This window comes from Salmo trutta, chromosome 16 (assembly GCF_901001165.1).
Source record: "Salmo trutta chromosome 16, fSalTru1.1, whole genome shotgun sequence".
Classification (NCBI taxonomy): domain Eukaryota; kingdom Metazoa; phylum Chordata; class Actinopteri; order Salmoniformes; family Salmonidae; genus Salmo; species Salmo trutta.
Genome location: NC_042972.1, coordinates 16,549,454 through 16,566,219, shown reverse-complemented (window position 1 = coordinate 16,566,219; position 16,766 = coordinate 16,549,454). Strand labels below are relative to the sequence as shown.

The 16,766-nt window shown below is 43.9% G+C and overlaps 1 protein-coding gene across 5 annotated transcripts in view; it reads right to left on the bottom strand.

Moving 5' to 3' along the window:
* Positions 1 to 16,766, bottom strand: part of LOC115150182 (plexin-A1) — a 364,140-nt gene that overhangs the window by 171,769 nt on the left and 175,605 nt on the right. For 4 of the 5 annotated variants that reach the window (XM_029693188.1, XM_029693186.1, XM_029693187.1 and 1 more), the window contains exons 6-8: positions 11,256 to 11,379; positions 9,650 to 9,803; positions 8,836 to 8,935 (exon numbers count right to left, since the gene is read on the bottom strand). In XM_029693188.1, the coding sequence (XP_029549048.1) occupies positions 8,836 to 8,935; positions 9,650 to 9,803; positions 11,256 to 11,379 (378 nt within the window). Of the gene's footprint in view, positions 1 to 8,835; positions 8,936 to 9,649; positions 9,804 to 11,255; positions 11,380 to 12,526; positions 12,830 to 16,766 lie in introns of those variants that run through there. The other variant, XM_029693190.1, reaches the window with a different exon arrangement.

Below are 16,766 nucleotides of genomic sequence, written 5' to 3'. Positions count from 1 at the left end.
TTGTAGTGGATAAAAACAATCCGAGGCTTGTAGGTATTATCCAGGCTAAAAAAATATGTTTGGTGCCTGTGCAGAAGTTAAAGGACGCTAGCAGTGGCTAACAATGACTAAAAAGCAAGCAGCTAATTAGCTGGTTAGCTTCTGATGGCTAGCTTCTGATGGACGTTCTTGCTATAAGGTCAAAAAAAATAGCGGATCCGTGTCACATTGAGTGAGGCGGGTTACCGGAAGGAAAAATTAATTTAAAAATAGAAAAGAGATTGAAAATAAATTGAAATATATACAAAAAAAGACGGAAAATACAAAAAAGTAAACAAGAGGACAACAAACCATGTCTGCACTGCTACGCCATCTTGGGAGAGCGATCTAAGGCACTGCATCACTTCATTCCCTGGTTTGATCCCGAGCTGTATCACAACCGGTCGAGTCCCATAGGGCGGCACACAATTGGCCCAGCATCGTCCGGGTTAGGGTCGGGTTTGGCCGGGGTAGGCTGTCATTGTAAATAAGAACTTGTTCTTAACTGACTTGTCTAGTTAAATAAAGGTTCAATAAAAATAAAAAAATACTATTAGTCTAGGCTAGCCACCAGGCTGAAATATAAGCTTAAGTTTTAAAACCTCTTCAGGATCTGCCCTTTTTTTTCAATTTTCGCCTAAAATGACATACCCAAATCTAACTACCTGTAGCTTAGGACCTGAAGCAAGGATATGCATATTCTTTATATCATTTGAAGGAAACACTTTGAAGTTTGTGGAAATGTTAAATTAATGTAGGAGAATATAACACATTAGATCTGGTAAAAGATAATACATAGAAAAAAAAACATGTATTTTTTTTGTACCATGCAAGAGAAAGGCCATAATGTATTATTCCAGCCCAGGCGCAATTTAGATTTTGGCCACCAGATGGCAGCAGTGTTTGTGCAAAGTTTTAGACTAATCCAACTAACCATTGCATTTCTGTTCAAAATGTTGTATCAAGACTGCCCAAATGTGCCTAATTGGTTTATTAATACATTTTCAAGTTCATAACTGTGCACTCTCCTCAAACAATAGAATGGTATTATTTCACTGTAATAGCTACTGTGAATTGGACTGTACAGTTAAATTATTGTTAATCTAAGCTTTCTGCCAATATCAGATATGTCTATGTCCTGGGAAATGTTCTTGTTATTTAAAACCTCATGCTAATCCCATTAGCCTATGTTAGCTCAAACGTCCTGCGGGGGACCCACCGATCCTGTAGAGGTTAAAACTTGTTAGGAATAGGCTTCCCGTCTACGGGACAGTTGTAAATCATGCAGCGCCGTGTGTCAAGGTCGCAGATTTTAGAGAAACAACAAATGTCGGTACATATAAGTGTCTTATATCGGCTGAAAACTTAAATTCCTGTTAATATAACTGCACTGTCCAATTTACAGTAGCTATTACTGCAAAAAAATGCCATGCTATTGTTTGAAGACAGCTCCAAACAACAAAACACTTTTTTCACTGCGATAGGTTTGATAAATTCACCTCTGAAGGTAAAACGTGTACCTACATTCTGAAATCTTGCTCTGATTTATCATACAAAGGGTCCCAGAGATAACATTTAGTTTCATTTTGTTAGATAACTTCCTTTTTCATGTCCTAAAAAGGTCCATATAGCATGCACAATCAATTTTGTATTTCCACTCGTTCAATTTGCAAAGAAAGGAATCTGTGAAAATCTAACCCTAAACCTTGTTTCAACCAGTCAAATTATGTTTGTATTTATTCCTCAGAGTTCCTAGAATGTAACCAGACTTCACGATATCATTAGGATCCTATAAGACACCAAATTTGGTCAGAGAGTGATGCCTTCATGGCCCACCGATGACGCGGGCGGTCTTCACTTGATTGACTGTAACTTTGTCAAATAAGCACCAATCGGGGTTAAACAAAAATGTAGCTGCTAACCTTGTGCGACAGCAAGCCATTTCCTTTTTGACAAAAATTACAAGAATATGGAGAGTTATGTTCAAAATGTCATGAGAACTGGGTGTTTTGCAAATGTTGAACTTACAATATGGAAAAGCTAAATCAAAGTCCAAGTATACAGTTTTGACGATATTCTTGCAGAAAAAATGTAATGTAAATATCTCCTTCACAATTTGCCCAAATGTACCTGGGTGACTTCACATTAAATGTCACGTAGCTTGCTCATACTTCAAGTTATCAGTCTGAAACTTTGCACATACACTGATGCCCTCTTGTGGATACCATCGGAATTACAACCACAGTGATGGCTAGATTTGGGACCTTTCTGTTGGTAGAAAAAAAAAGTAGTTTTTTTCTTTGTATTTTCTTCTACCAGATCTATTGCGTTAAATTATCCTACATTCAAAGTGTTTCCCTTCAAATGGTACCAAGAATATGCATATCGCTACAGGCAGTTAGATTTGGGTATGTCATTTTTTGTGAAAAATGAAAAAAAGAGATCCCTAAGAAGGGGCTAGTTTATGTAGCTTAGACAATGGCCACTCTTTGTATTACATGAGCATGCTAATAACGACAAAAGGAGGACACCATTTTAGCACAGCGGGATTTGCCATTACGCCGGGACGGATGCAAGTTCCCCACAAAGTACAGGCTCTAGGTCAAATCCCCAAACTGGTTAAATGTAGGCTATACATCTACCAGACAAAGATCCTTTTATTTCGTCCTTTCTTTTATTCATTAAAGACAATTTGTGTTCCGTTTGTGTCTTACGTCTTTGGTATAATGAGCAGGAAAGCATGCCAGGACCCCCTACCATCTACCCATTCTTTACCTCCCTCAGGAAGCACAAGTTCAATAGCTCAATAACAGTTCCATAGCTTAATGGGGAAGGAGGGGGGGTACCTGGTATGTTTCTGTCCATTCAATTCCATTCAGAGGCCCCATTTGGGGACCCCCCAACCACTACTCCTTTGGTCTGGACGAAGGCTTATCCATAGAGCCCCCCAGTAACTCACTAGTTGCTTCCCCCTGCTGGTGTCCATCCTAAGTCTTTGAACTTCGGGGATACCCACCCAAGGCCATTTGAGGATACCCTCCCACCCCCAATCTTCTGTCTGGAGGTGGGCCTCGATCCCTGGACCCCCTTGTGACCATCCAACCATCAATGGAGAAGCCATGCTCCCCGTGTAGCCACACTTCAAACCTCGATCGCTTTGAGGTGTACTGTATTTAACATTATAGACTTGATAAAATTACTTATTCTGAAGGTGCATTTTATTTCAAATGAATAGTGCTTTTTAAAGGTGTAAATAGCAGGGATATAAATACCTTCAATGTGGATGCTCTTCACTGCTCTCTTCAATGATTAAATGCCTGCTTTGGCCCAAAATGTTTATCAGGAGATGTAAGTGCAAGTGCTTATTGTGGAGGCATGCATATGCCCCAATGTTAAGATCAGGTGGGAAGTATTTAGGATCTTGTAGGAAATGTGAGGAGAGACGATAGTCACAGAGACAAATGGAACAGTCTCGTTCATAATGTCACACAGTCAAAGTCTCTACCTCTTTTTGTGTCTGTGTACCTCCATCTCCAAACCACACCTTTTCCATGTATATCTGGAGGAGAGAGTATGACACAGTTTCCTGCGGCGTCTTTATAATGAATTAGACTGTAAGGACCCTCAATCACACAATAGATGACCCAGTCAGCATCTGAACAAAATTAACCACAGGAAAAAGGTGCTTAGAGATCTCCTATAGAGACATCAACCCTACTTCATTTCCAGACTATCCACCCTAGTCCTAATAAATCGCAAATGGGAAAGGGCTTCTTCTTTTTTTTTATGGAAACATTTAATTAAGAAGTAATCATGGCCGCGGGTGATTTTCTATTTCAATCTCTCCAACCTTAACTGAAACAGTGGGATTTCTAATTAGAATAATATTGATATGCAAATGTATGGATTTTATCTTTTTAAATCGCAGGCCCAAGACATAATCAGTAGAATAAATAAGGAGGGAGGGTGTGTGTTTTTGGTGTGTATGGGGAATTGTGGATGGTGTGTGTATGGGGGGTAGTATGTGTATGGGTGATGTATGGATGGTGTCGGTATGTGGGGGTTGGTGGTTAGGGTGTGTATGGGGATGGCTTGATGATGTGTGTATGGGGGGTGGGTGGATGGGGTGTGGTGTGTGTATGGTGGGTAGGTGTGGGGGTAGATATTGTATCCATTTGGGATAATGTATCAATATGTGTCCATGTCTTTCAACATTGGGCGAGCATATCCATTGGCGAGAGTGATTGGAATTCCAGTACGCATGTACACAACATCTATAGAAGAAGAGAGAGAAAGGATACAAGGGTTAAAATATGATGACTGCTTTTGAAGCTCTTTTTGGACAGAGTTTGTGTGTATACGAGTGTGTGTTCCGGGCATGAATTATGTTTATACTTGCATATAAATATATAAACCACTTTGTGTCTCTCCTCATGACAGTATAACTCATGTAAACCACGATCAGGCAGTCTTGAAATAGTAAGAGCATCTCTGAGTTGTGCCGTGTCATTACGGAAATGACATTACCAGTCTGACCTCATCATCACCAGAGTGGCTCAGCCAAACAGGATTTGCTCAGCATCTTTCCTCGGCAACTCCGTAGACTCGTGTCATTACAAAAAAAATGTCAACTCAAAAACCCAGATCCCTGAATTAGATTTACCAACCAATGGGATTTACTCTGCCATCTGCATCGATCACCGTCATCTCCATAGATGCGTGTCACCTCTATATTGTAGACATTATGATGTCTACTCCATTACACAAACCCTTTATCATATTTGTGGGTTTATTGTGGGTAATATTACGACTATGAACCCCAGTATTGCAGTAGCATTAACAATTGAAGAGGTGTCATAAGAGGCCTTAGCAGGGGTCCAACCCATAAGCTTTAAATTGTTACCACCACACCCAACTGGCCAAATCAGTGGGGTATGTGTGTATGTGTTAGGGGGGTACTGTGATGGGGCCCATTCTCCAAGGGGGCTCGTCTGACTGACACGGGAGACACTCGACTTTGGGCTTTGAGGGACCTATGGGGCCCACTAGCCATCTGCTGCCCTGCGGCTAATACCACAGCAGACACAACCCATCTCCACTCTGGTTCATCCAGGGGGGAGGGGGTCTAGTCTGCCCTAACACCACAGGACAAGTGCATCTAGCCTGGGGAGAGCCAACCCCAGAGGTCCTGAATGGCTGGTTGTGGTTTAGATCTTTACTAAGCTGGTCCCTCCAGAGTCATAGCTAAAGACTGGGTTGTATAAACAAAGGTTGTGTTTGAACTAAAGTGTCTCTCTCTGTCGAAACGTCTGGTTTCACAGTGCCTCAGAATGGAACTTGAATGAAAGCCTATGGCAGGACCGGACCAAACAACCGCTTGTTTTTAACTGGCTGATCTGTCACACCATCAACATCTAGCATAACCCTTACAACCTCCCCCATACATTGTGGGTTTCAGGGTGCGAGCAGCACAAGTAATTTAAACAAGGAAGTGAGTTTGGAAAATCTGAAAGTACACATTTTGTATGCCACAATTCAGAATAAATTAGGCTTCCCAAAAATAATATGGTCAATGTGATAGAACACTTATTTTGATTGCCGATAAAAAAAAAAAATCTAAGACAATAGTAGCAGGTGAAACACCTTCACACTAATGAGATCACAAACCATCACAGGTGTAACACATACTGACTAATGAGGTGACACGAATCGGTGTGCCCCAAGTGCTAACTGATAACGTCCAACCTCAAAATATATAGCATGAGTCAAAAGTTTGGACACATACTCATTCAAGGATTTTTCTTTATTTTTTACTATTTTCTACATTGTAGAATAATATTGAAGACATCAACACTATGAAATAACACATATAGAATCATGTAGGAACAAAATGTTGTTTTTTTTATTTTTTTTTAAATATTTTATATTTGAGATTCTTCAAAGTAACCACCCTTTCTCATTTTCTCAACCAGCTTCATGAGGTAGTCACCTGGAATGCATTTCAATTAACAGGTGTGCCTTGTTAAGTTAATTTGTGTAATTTCTTTCCTTTTTAAAGCATTTGAGCCAATCCGTTGTGCTGTGCCAAGGTAGGGGTGGTATACTGTACAGAAGATTGTCACTGATCTCCCCCGGTACTGCTGCTCATTCTGTTGACCAGTTCCGGAGGTCGACATCACCGGCCTTGTAGGCTGCACTGAACTGTGTCATTACGCACACCTGGTTCCAATTTCTCACTGATTGTGTTTGTATAAATGTGCCCTATGTTTCCCATTGGTCTGCCGATTATTGTTCCCATGTCCGTTGGTCGTGTGAGTACCTATGAGTTGTCTCACCCTGTGCTGCGTGTTTTGCGCATTGTGTATTCCGGGTCTCGTCCCGTGTCGTTCTACGAGGTTTACCCTTACTCTTTTGTTTGGGTACTTCCCAGTGTTTTGTATCCGTGTTTGTTTTGGGTGTATAACATTTTTTGAATGCTTAGCAGGACAGGAAAATTGTCTAATTCACACACTTATCAACAGAACGTCCCTGGTCATCCCTAGTGCCTCTGATCTGGCAGACTCACTAAACACAAATGCTTCATTTGTAAATTATGTCTGAGTGTTGAACTGTGCCCCTGGCTATCTGCAAATGTAAAAAAAAAAAAAAGAATAATAATAAATACATTTGTCATCTTGTTTGCTTAATATAAGAAATGTTTAATGATTTATACTTTTACTTTTGATACCTAAGTACAAACCAAACACTAAGACTTTACTCAAGTAGTATTTTACCGGGTGATAACTTTAACTTGAGTCATTTTCTTTTAAAGGTATCTTTACTTAAACATTGGGTACTCTTTCCACCACTGCAAATGAGCAAAGGGAAATGACAGTCAATCATTTCTTCAAGACATGGTCAGTCAATACGGAAAATTTGAAGAACTTTGAAAGTTTCTTCAAGTGCAGTCACAAAAACCATCAAGTGCTATGATGAAACTGGCTCTCATGAGGATCGCCACAGGAAAGGAAGACCCAGAGTTAGAGTGCAGAATAACTGATGAAATTCCGAACGCTCAACACTGGTTGAATATAGCCTTGTCAGTAAGCAATGGGAAAAAAAGTGTTACAGTCACCAACGCTCTGGATCCTTAACACTGGGGCCCCTCAGGTGTGTGTACTTAGTCTCCTCCTGTACTCCCTGTTCACCCACGACTGCGTGGCCGAACACGACTCCAACACCATCATTAAGTTTGCTGACGACACAACAGTGTTAGGCCTGATCACCGACAACGATGAGACAACCTACAGGGAGGAGGTCAGAGAACTGGCAGTGTGGTGCCAGGACAACAACCAATCCCTCAATGTGAGCAAGACAAAGGAGCTGATCGTGGACTACAGGAAAAGGTGAGCTGTACAGGCCACCATTAACATTGACGGGGCTGCAGTGGAGCAGGTCGAGCGTTTCAAGTTCCTTGGTGTCCACATCATGGTGCAGCTGACATCCTTCCTCCCATAGATGGTCTACCTGTACAAGCACCATCTGGACTGGACACAGCTAGACAAACATATGTTTTTGAGAAGATCAGGGAGTTTTGCGACGAAGAGGCTATGGACATCACATACCCTGCACCAAAGTCAAGGGCAGGACAGAAACAGGCTCTCCGAATATAGATTCCCTTGTTCATGCGTTGTTCGGACAGACCAGTCACTCAAGAACACTTTGGAGGAGCAGTGACCAAATGTCCCGCGGCCATTTTAGGGATGTGTCAATCCGCCTTTCGTTGAAAGGTGGTACAAGCCGGCTGTTCCCACCAAGATCAAATGCCGTTGAGGGTGCAGCATGGTCTGATTTGATTCGGAGTCCAGATCTATCTCACTTTGTCACGCTTCCAGCACCATCTCTTTCAATGGAATGGCATGCGCACATTCTTCTTGTTCTAGTCTGGCTACACGTTTGCTTTACCTTTCCCTGTGCTCGAGCTCCAATTTCTGTTGATCCCATTTTCCCTTTAGTTCTACCTCTCTCAGTTGCACGTCTACGGGGTGTACTCTACCACCCGTAGGACCCTTTTCATCATCCACCAAAACCTTCGAATCAGCATGTGCAACTGTGATATCATAATGCTTTGCAACGATGAGCAGATTTGCCATGGCTTTTTTTTATTAGCCTGTGTGTTTATGCAACTTTCAAATTGACAACCAATCTTATAACCCCTCAGGGTGGATGTCAGTGACAGAAACTCTACCTCAAAAGTGTATTTTGAACACCCAAATATCTGTGCACAGCAGAGATGTGACTAGAGCAACTACCATACTCATAGGAAACAAATCCTGGACGAGCCCCCATATGCAGTAGCAATGGAGCCTGGGAAAGAGGTTACAAACACTAACAACGACACAAAGCTTATGTTGGGCAGATTTTGATATGTATAACCCAGGTAATGAAGACTTTTTAGGAGTACGTTTGGGCACCAATACCAGAGACCGTCAATTGGGATTAATTCATTATAATGATATTATTATCAGCTACAGTAGGCTAGGTTATGATCACAAGGCTAAAATTACCATCTTGGATCTCGATATCTCGTCATATATGGCGGATTCAATTTTTACTCAGTGGTGGTAACATGAGCCACCTACGTGCACAGAGGTTACGGGGGGTGGGGATGTGTGTACAGGCTCACAGGCTTACTGCACCCTCTCAAGGGCAGTGTGACAAGGGGACTGAGGGGAAAACAGAACTGAAGGAAGAGAAGAAGGAAAAAAAGCAGAGGAAACCTAAAATAAAAAAATAAAATAAAAGTTATAGAAAAACAAAACCACATAGAAAACTTACGACGAGTGCACGCTGCAGTTGTAGAATACAAAGTCCACACCGGCGAACGTCTTGCCCGTCTCCTTGGACTTGAGGTAGAGCTTCACCATGCGCTTGTCTCCTACGGAGACACACGCATCGCTTAGCAACTTATGTCATGCATTGGAGACTATGGAGAGAATAAGTCAGGTAGAAATATCTCCTAGAGTCACAGGGAACATTAAATCACATTAGAGCTGATAACAATCCATAACGGTGGATAGAAAATCTGCTTTAGGAATTCTCAAGTTTAAACATGTCACTTCTGGGAATCTAAATATATATACAGCTCCCTCATCTCCAATCTTTGAAGAGACATCACAGGCAACAGTGGTGTCATTGTGGCGTGACTGCTTTAGAACTGATAAAGATGCTTAACACATGGTAATGGACCTGCTTCTGAACTCTCTTAAACATATCACATTGGAGAGGATACATGTAGAATCTTGATGCTTGGGGAGCAATTAGGGGGAATAACATTGGTAGTGACAGAGAAACTCAAAGTATTATTGAGTTGTAAAAAAAGCCATGAAATGTGCAATTCTGGTCAAGGCAAAGCGATTGCGAAGATGAGGAGGGAGACGAATGATTGGAATGGTATCAAACACATTAACACTGTTCTGTTTATTTCATTCCAGACACTACTCCATTAAACAGCCTCCACTGACTGAGATGAGCCCACAGGCGTATGATGTCATCATTGGCATAACAGCCTTTTTCTATTTTCATGGCGGAGGGGATATCATGACACTACCAGTGTGCACCAGAGGCGGCGGGGTCCGGGCGGCGTTCTCACCTTTGTTTCGGGTAATGGGGATGACGTTGTGGGCCGAGGGGGACAGGCAGTAGATGCGGCTCCCCTGGATGTGCCCATCCGTCTCCACGTAACCCTCGAAGGAGCAGTTGACCCCCGCAGAGAGGTCAGGGACGTTACGTGCCTCCAGCACAAGCTGAGGACAAACCAATGGAATATAGGGAATATATTATTAAGACAGATAATGTGGAGACATGAAATACATGTCATAATGTCAAGGGTTTAATGGAAGGACATGTAATAAACACTATATATACAAAAGTATGTGGACAAGCCTAGTGGATTCGGCTATTTCAGCCACACCCGTTACTGACAGGTGTATAAAATCGAGCACACATCCATGCAATCTCCATAAACAAACATTGGCAGTAGAATGGCCTTACTGAAGAACTCAGTGACTTTCAACGTGGCACCATAACGGGTCTTCCCTGTGGCTCAGTTGGTAGAGCATGGTGTTTGCAACGCCAGCATGGTGTGTGCATGGTGTTTGCAACGCCAGCATGGTGTGTGCAACACCAGGGTTGTGGGTTCGATTCCCACGGGGGGCCAATACAAAAAAATATATATTATATATATATATATATTTTTTAAATACAGCATGAAATGAAATGTATGCATTCACTACTGTAAGTCACTCTGGATAAGAGTGTCTGCTAAAATGACTAAAATCTTGGTTTGACGGATGCCAGGAGAATGCTACCTGCCTGAATGCATCGTGCCCACTGTAAAGTTTGGTGGAGGAGGATTAATGATCTGGGGATGTTTTTCATGGTTCGGGCTAGGCCCCTTAGTTCCCTTAAGTTACATCATACAATGACATTTAGACAATTTTGTGCTTCCAACTTTGTGGCAACAGTTTGGGGAAGGCCCTTTCCTTTTTCAGCATGACAATGCCCCAGTGAACAAAACGATGTCCATACAGAAATGGTTTGTCAAGATCGGTGTTCACATACTTTTGGTCATGTAGTGTAAATCATATAACACAGAGGATTAATGTTAAGACCTGCTGACCTAAATGGGCTATTTTCAAATATTTGTCAAAATTTCTTAAGATCAGTAAATTTGGTTGGGAATCATTGTTGGACAGCAGTATTCCAACCTTGTCTCTGAGTCAGGACAAAGACTGGACCACTCAGGAACACTCAACACCTCTTGGAAAACCATTCTGGTCTTTCTTTGGGAGTAAAATCTGTGTAGATGTCCTGTTGTCGCAGGATTGGAGTTTTCAGAAAACTGAAGTGGCTTTGCTCCTTTCATATTTATTTTGATCCTAACAAACTCCACAATCCATGCCGGTGACAAGTATATCTATATGATGCTGCCGTCACCATACTTGAAAATACAAGTGACAGGCTAGTGTGGATATTCGGAACGTAGTCCTGGAATACATTTACTGCTAATGTGAGGACCGGGGACTTTGTGGCAAGGTTAGTGTGAAGAGCATGTTAATGTCTTTAATGACACAAGCATGGAGTTAGCTACTTATTGGCATGTCACACAGTTACTGGTGAGTATTTACATAAACACATTTATATACAGGTACTGTATCAGTACACACATACAGAGTCAGACTCTCTTTCACACACACCTGGACTTGGGACATGGTGACAGAGATGTTCTTGGGGTGAACACTGAGCTCCACACACTGACGCCGGTCTGAGGCAAACCGCTGGGGTTCATCTGCTCTCTCACATCTGTCTTTACGGGAACACCTAGAGAAGAGAAGGTCAGAAATAACACACACACGCATATATACACACACATACATACATACATACATACATACATACATACATACATACATACATACATACATACATACATACATACATACATACATACATACATACACCCCCTCCAAATGTATTTGGTGCATGAACATAGTGATAACAATGATCAGCAGGTAGCCTAGTGGTTAAGGTAACCTAGCGGTTAAGGTAGCCTAGCGGGTTAAGGTAGCCTAGCGGGTTAAGGTAACCTAGTGGTTAAGGTAGCCTAGCGGGTTAAGGTAGCCTAGCGGGTTAAGGTAGCCTAGCGGGTTAAGGTAGCCAAGCGGTTAAGGTAGCCAAGCGGTTAAGGTAGCCAAGCGGTTAAGGTAGCCTAGCGGTTAAGGTAGCCTAGCGGTTAAGGTAGCCTAGCGGTTAAGGTAGCCTAGCGGTTAAGGTAACCTAGTGGTTAAGAGTGTTGGGCCAGTAACCGAAAGGTTGCTGGTTCGAAAACCCGAACCAACTAGGTGAAAAATATGTTGACGTGCCCTTGAGCAAGGGACTTAACCCGCATTGCTCCTGTAAGTCGCTCTGAATACGAGTGTCTGCGAAATTACTCAAATGTAAATGTGAAAATGATATACCATAAGCCGAAAAAACACACAGGCACACAAACATTTCTGAATAAGGTCAGAAACATCCTCCATATGATCAGCCATCTGCACAACCAGAAAAAAAGCACACCAATGTTCCAATTTGCACTACCAGCTATCATACCACCTCCTCATAACAAAACAAAGTCTCTGAACTGACACTGTGTGCCTCAGCGTTGCACAATAAAAGGAGAGGAAAATGCAAAGTGCCTTATCTTAGCCTTGGTATACCAACCTTCCTACTCAGCAGAATACTGTCTCTCAACCTCTCACACACACATGTATGCACACACACACACAAAGAGAGAAGTCATGGTGATATTGCTTGTGGACTGCATTACTCCCTAAAGAGAGAAACCTGGAGAGTTGAACAGGCCTTCTCCCTGACCCCGTCTTGATGGGGAGAGTTGAACAGATTGCATGCAGCATTGTGCATATTATGAGCGTGTGTGTGTGTGTGTGTGTGTGTGTGTGTGTGTATCAGTTAATATCACTCTAGCTTTTCTTGGATTGCTCTCCTACTACACGGCTGACGAACGAGACAAATATGACTCTAATTAGCTACTGCAGAACAAAATACCACAGGGCGAAAACGTCTTAAATACCTGTCATTCTGAGTGGTGGGGGGGTAAAAATAGATTGAGGGACGCTATCCAACGGGAAATGAGCAGAATAAACTTAGCACTCCGTTTTGGTGAGGAGGAAGGTCAAAAGCTCTGTGACTGGAGGTCATTAACATCTCGAGTCTATCTTGATTGCGTTTCCGTCGCCTTGCCTGCCTCGTCCTCAATTAAAATCCCCCCCTAATGCAAACACACATACACGTGCACGTGAAAACACACACACACACACACACACACACACACACACACACACACACACACACACACACACACACACACACACACACACCTGCCGGTCAGATGAAGTGGCATGTTGCACAGGTGGAAGTTTTAATTAACAGAGAGAACAGCGAGAACTGGCTTTTTGCCAACGCTGGAGATACACAGACCCTCTCACCTCCCCACACACACACACCCCCTCTCACCTCCCCACACACACCCCCCCCTCTCACCTCCCCACACACACCCCCCCTCTCACCTCCCCACACACACACACACCCTCTCAACTCCCCACACACACACACCCTCTCAACTCCCCACACACACACCCCCTCTCACCTCCCCACACACACCTCCCCTCTCACCTCCCCACACACACACCCCCTCTCAACTCCCCACACACACACCCTCTCTCACCTCCCCACACACACACCCCCTCTCACCTCCCCACACACAACCCCTCTCACACACACCCCCTCTCACCTTCCCCCTCTCACCTCCCCATGCACACACCCCCTCTCACCTCCCCACGCACACTCCCCCTCTCACCTCCCCACGCACACTCCCCCTCTCACCTCCCCCCTCTCACCTCCCCACACACACTCCCCCTCTCACCTCCCCACGCACACCCCCTATCACCTTCCCACGCACACCCCCTCTCACCTTCCCACGCACACCCCCTCTCACCTCCCCATGCACACACCCTCTCACCTCCCCATGCACACACACCCTCTCACCTCCCCATGCACACACCCCCTCTCACCTCCCCACACACACACCCTCTCACTACCCATGCACACACACCCTCTCACCTCCCCATGCACACACACCCTCTCACCTCCCCATACACACCCTGTCTCACTGCCCCATACACACACACCCTCGAGTCATGTTAGCCAGCAGGAGAGAGAAACACACTGTCACCAAGTGTATCTTATATAGCATCTTGTCTGGTGAGAAGTCACACTGTGCGCACACACACACGTCTGGTGAGTCACACATTGACGATGCCTACTGTACAGCGCCTAACACACTGACTAGCAAGCTAACACACTCTCTGGTGTAGCGCAACACACTGAGAGGAAAAATAACACTCCTACATATGTGGGGTGTCAACAAGGACACCTGGCATGCTCTGCACTGCCATCTGCTACTAGTAGGTTTATTCATGAATCTTAAGATCTTCTAAAAGATACAAGGCAGTATCAACATTGATTTTCATGTGATGGCAAATAGCTAAGGCTTTCATTTCAGAGGACAGCTTCACAGTCCAAATTCTTACCAGTAGCCTCCTTTCCTCAACCTCTCATCTGTGAGAGCGTGACAGGTTAAAGTAAATGGAGACCTACCTAAAGATGTGTTTTACACTTTATCCAATTCACATCAAAGCAGATAAAATAAAGGAGACAGGGGCTCTGTTAGACTATCAGGACGCAGTACACCCAGAGTAGCTGTATATGAATGACAGTACAGCATGTACCCAGAGTAGCTATATATGATGGAGGAAAATGGCGCCAGAGAGGATGGCTGACGTTTTACGTGCTCCTAACCAACTGTGCTATTTTGTTAGTTTTTTTGTGTTGTTTGTAACTTATTTTGTACATAATGTTACTGCTACTGTCTATTATGACCAAAAATAACTTCTGGACATCAGAACAGCGATTACTCACCTCAAACTGGGAGAAGCTTTTTCCTTAATGAGTCCGATGCGAAGGATATACTGCTTCCCGGGTACAGGCCCAAAACCCCGTCATTTGCATGAAGAAAAGACGGAGAAAAAGGGGGCGGAGGTGCCGTCTGCCGTCTGAGAATTCGTAGGCAAGCGAGTAAACTCCCACTGCCATCCGTTCTATTGGCCAACGTGCAATCATTGGAAAATAAAATTGATGACCTAAGATCAAGATTATCCTACCAACGGGACATTAAAAAATGTAATATCTTATGTTTCACCGAGTCGTGGCTGAACAATGACACGGATAATATAGAGCTGGCGGGATTTTCCATGCACCGGCAGAACAGAGAAGCTACGTCTGGTAAGATGAGGGGTAGGGATGTGTCTGTTTGTCAATAATAGCTGGTAAGCAATGTCTAATATTAAAGAAGTCTCAAGGTATTGCTCGCCTGAGGTAGAGTACCTTATGATAAGCTGTAGACCACACTATCTACCAAGAGAGTTCTCATTTATATTATTCATAGCAGTCTATTTACCACCACAAACCAATGCTGGCACTAAGACCACACTCAACCAACTCTATAAGGCCATAAGCAAACAGGAAAATGCTCATCCAGAAGCGGCGCTCCTAGTAAGCCTGGGATTTTAATGCAGGCAAACATAAAAGTTTTACCTCATTACTACCAGCATGTCACATGCAAACAGAGGGGGAAAAAAAAACTTTAGACCACCTTTACTCCACACACAGAGATGCATACAAAGCTCTACCCCGCCGTTCATTTGGCAAAAATGACCATAATTCTATCCTCCTGATTCCTGTTAACAAGCTAAAACTAAAGCAGGAAGTACCAGTGATTCACTCAATAAGGAAGTGGTCAGATGACACGGACGCTACGCTACAGGACTGTTTTGATAGTACAGACTGGAATATGTTCCAGGATTCATCCAATGGCATTGAGGAGTATACCACCTCAGTCCTCGGCTTCATCAATAAATGCATCGAGGACGTCATCCCCCCGGTGACCGTACATAGATATCCCAACCAGAAGCCATGGATAACAGGCAACATCCGCATCGAGCTAAAGGCAAGAGCTGCCGCTTTCAAGGAGTGGGACACTAATCTGGATGCTGATAAGAAATCCCGCTATGCGCTCAGACGAACCATCAAAACAAGCAAAGCGTCAATACAGGATTAAGATTGAATCCTACTACACCAGCTTTGACGCTCGTCGGATGTGGCAGGGCTTGAAAACTATTACGGAACAAAAAGGGAAACCCAGACGCGAGCTGCCAGTGACGCGAGCTGGTCATGGCTCACATCAACAGCATCCTCCCGGATACTCTAGACCCAATCCAATTCGCATACCTCCCCAACAGATCCACAGATGATGCAATCTCAATCGCACTCCACACTGCCCTTTCCCACCTGGACAAAAGGAACACCTATGTGAGAATGTTGTTTATTGACTACAGCTCAGTATTCAACACCGTAGAGCCCACAAAGCTCATCACTTTGATAAGGACAATGGGACTAAACACCTCCCTCTGCAACTAGATCCTGGACTTCCTGACGGGCCGCCCCCAGGTGGTAAGAGTAGGCAACTACACGTCCGCCACTCTGATCCTTAACACTGGGGCCCCTCAGGGGTGTGTACTTAGTCTCCTCCTGAACTCCCTGTTCACCCACGACTGTGTGGCCAAACACGACTCCAACACCATCATTAAGTTTGCTGATGACAACAGTGGTAGGCCTGATCACCGACAACGATGAGACAGTCTATAGGGAGGAGGTCAGAGATCTGGCAGAGTGGTGCCAGGACAACAACCACTCCCTCAATGTGAGCAAGACAAAGGAGCTGGTCGTGGACTACAGGAAAAGGCGGGCCAAATAGGCCCCCATTAACATTGACATGGCAGTAGTGGAGTGTGTCAAGAGCTTCAAGTTTCTTGGTGTCCACATCACCAACAAACTATCATGGTCCAAACACACCAAGACAGTCGTGAAGAGGGCACACCAACACCTTTTCCCCCTGAAAAGATTTGGCATGCGTCCCCAGATCCTAAAAAAGTTCTACAGCTGCACCATCGAGAGCATCCTGACAGGTTGCATCACCGCCTAGTATGGTAACTGCTCGGCATCTGTCGGTAAGGCACTACAGAGGGTAGTGCATACGGCCCAGTACATCACTGGGGCAAAGCTTCCTGCCATCCAGGACCAATATAATA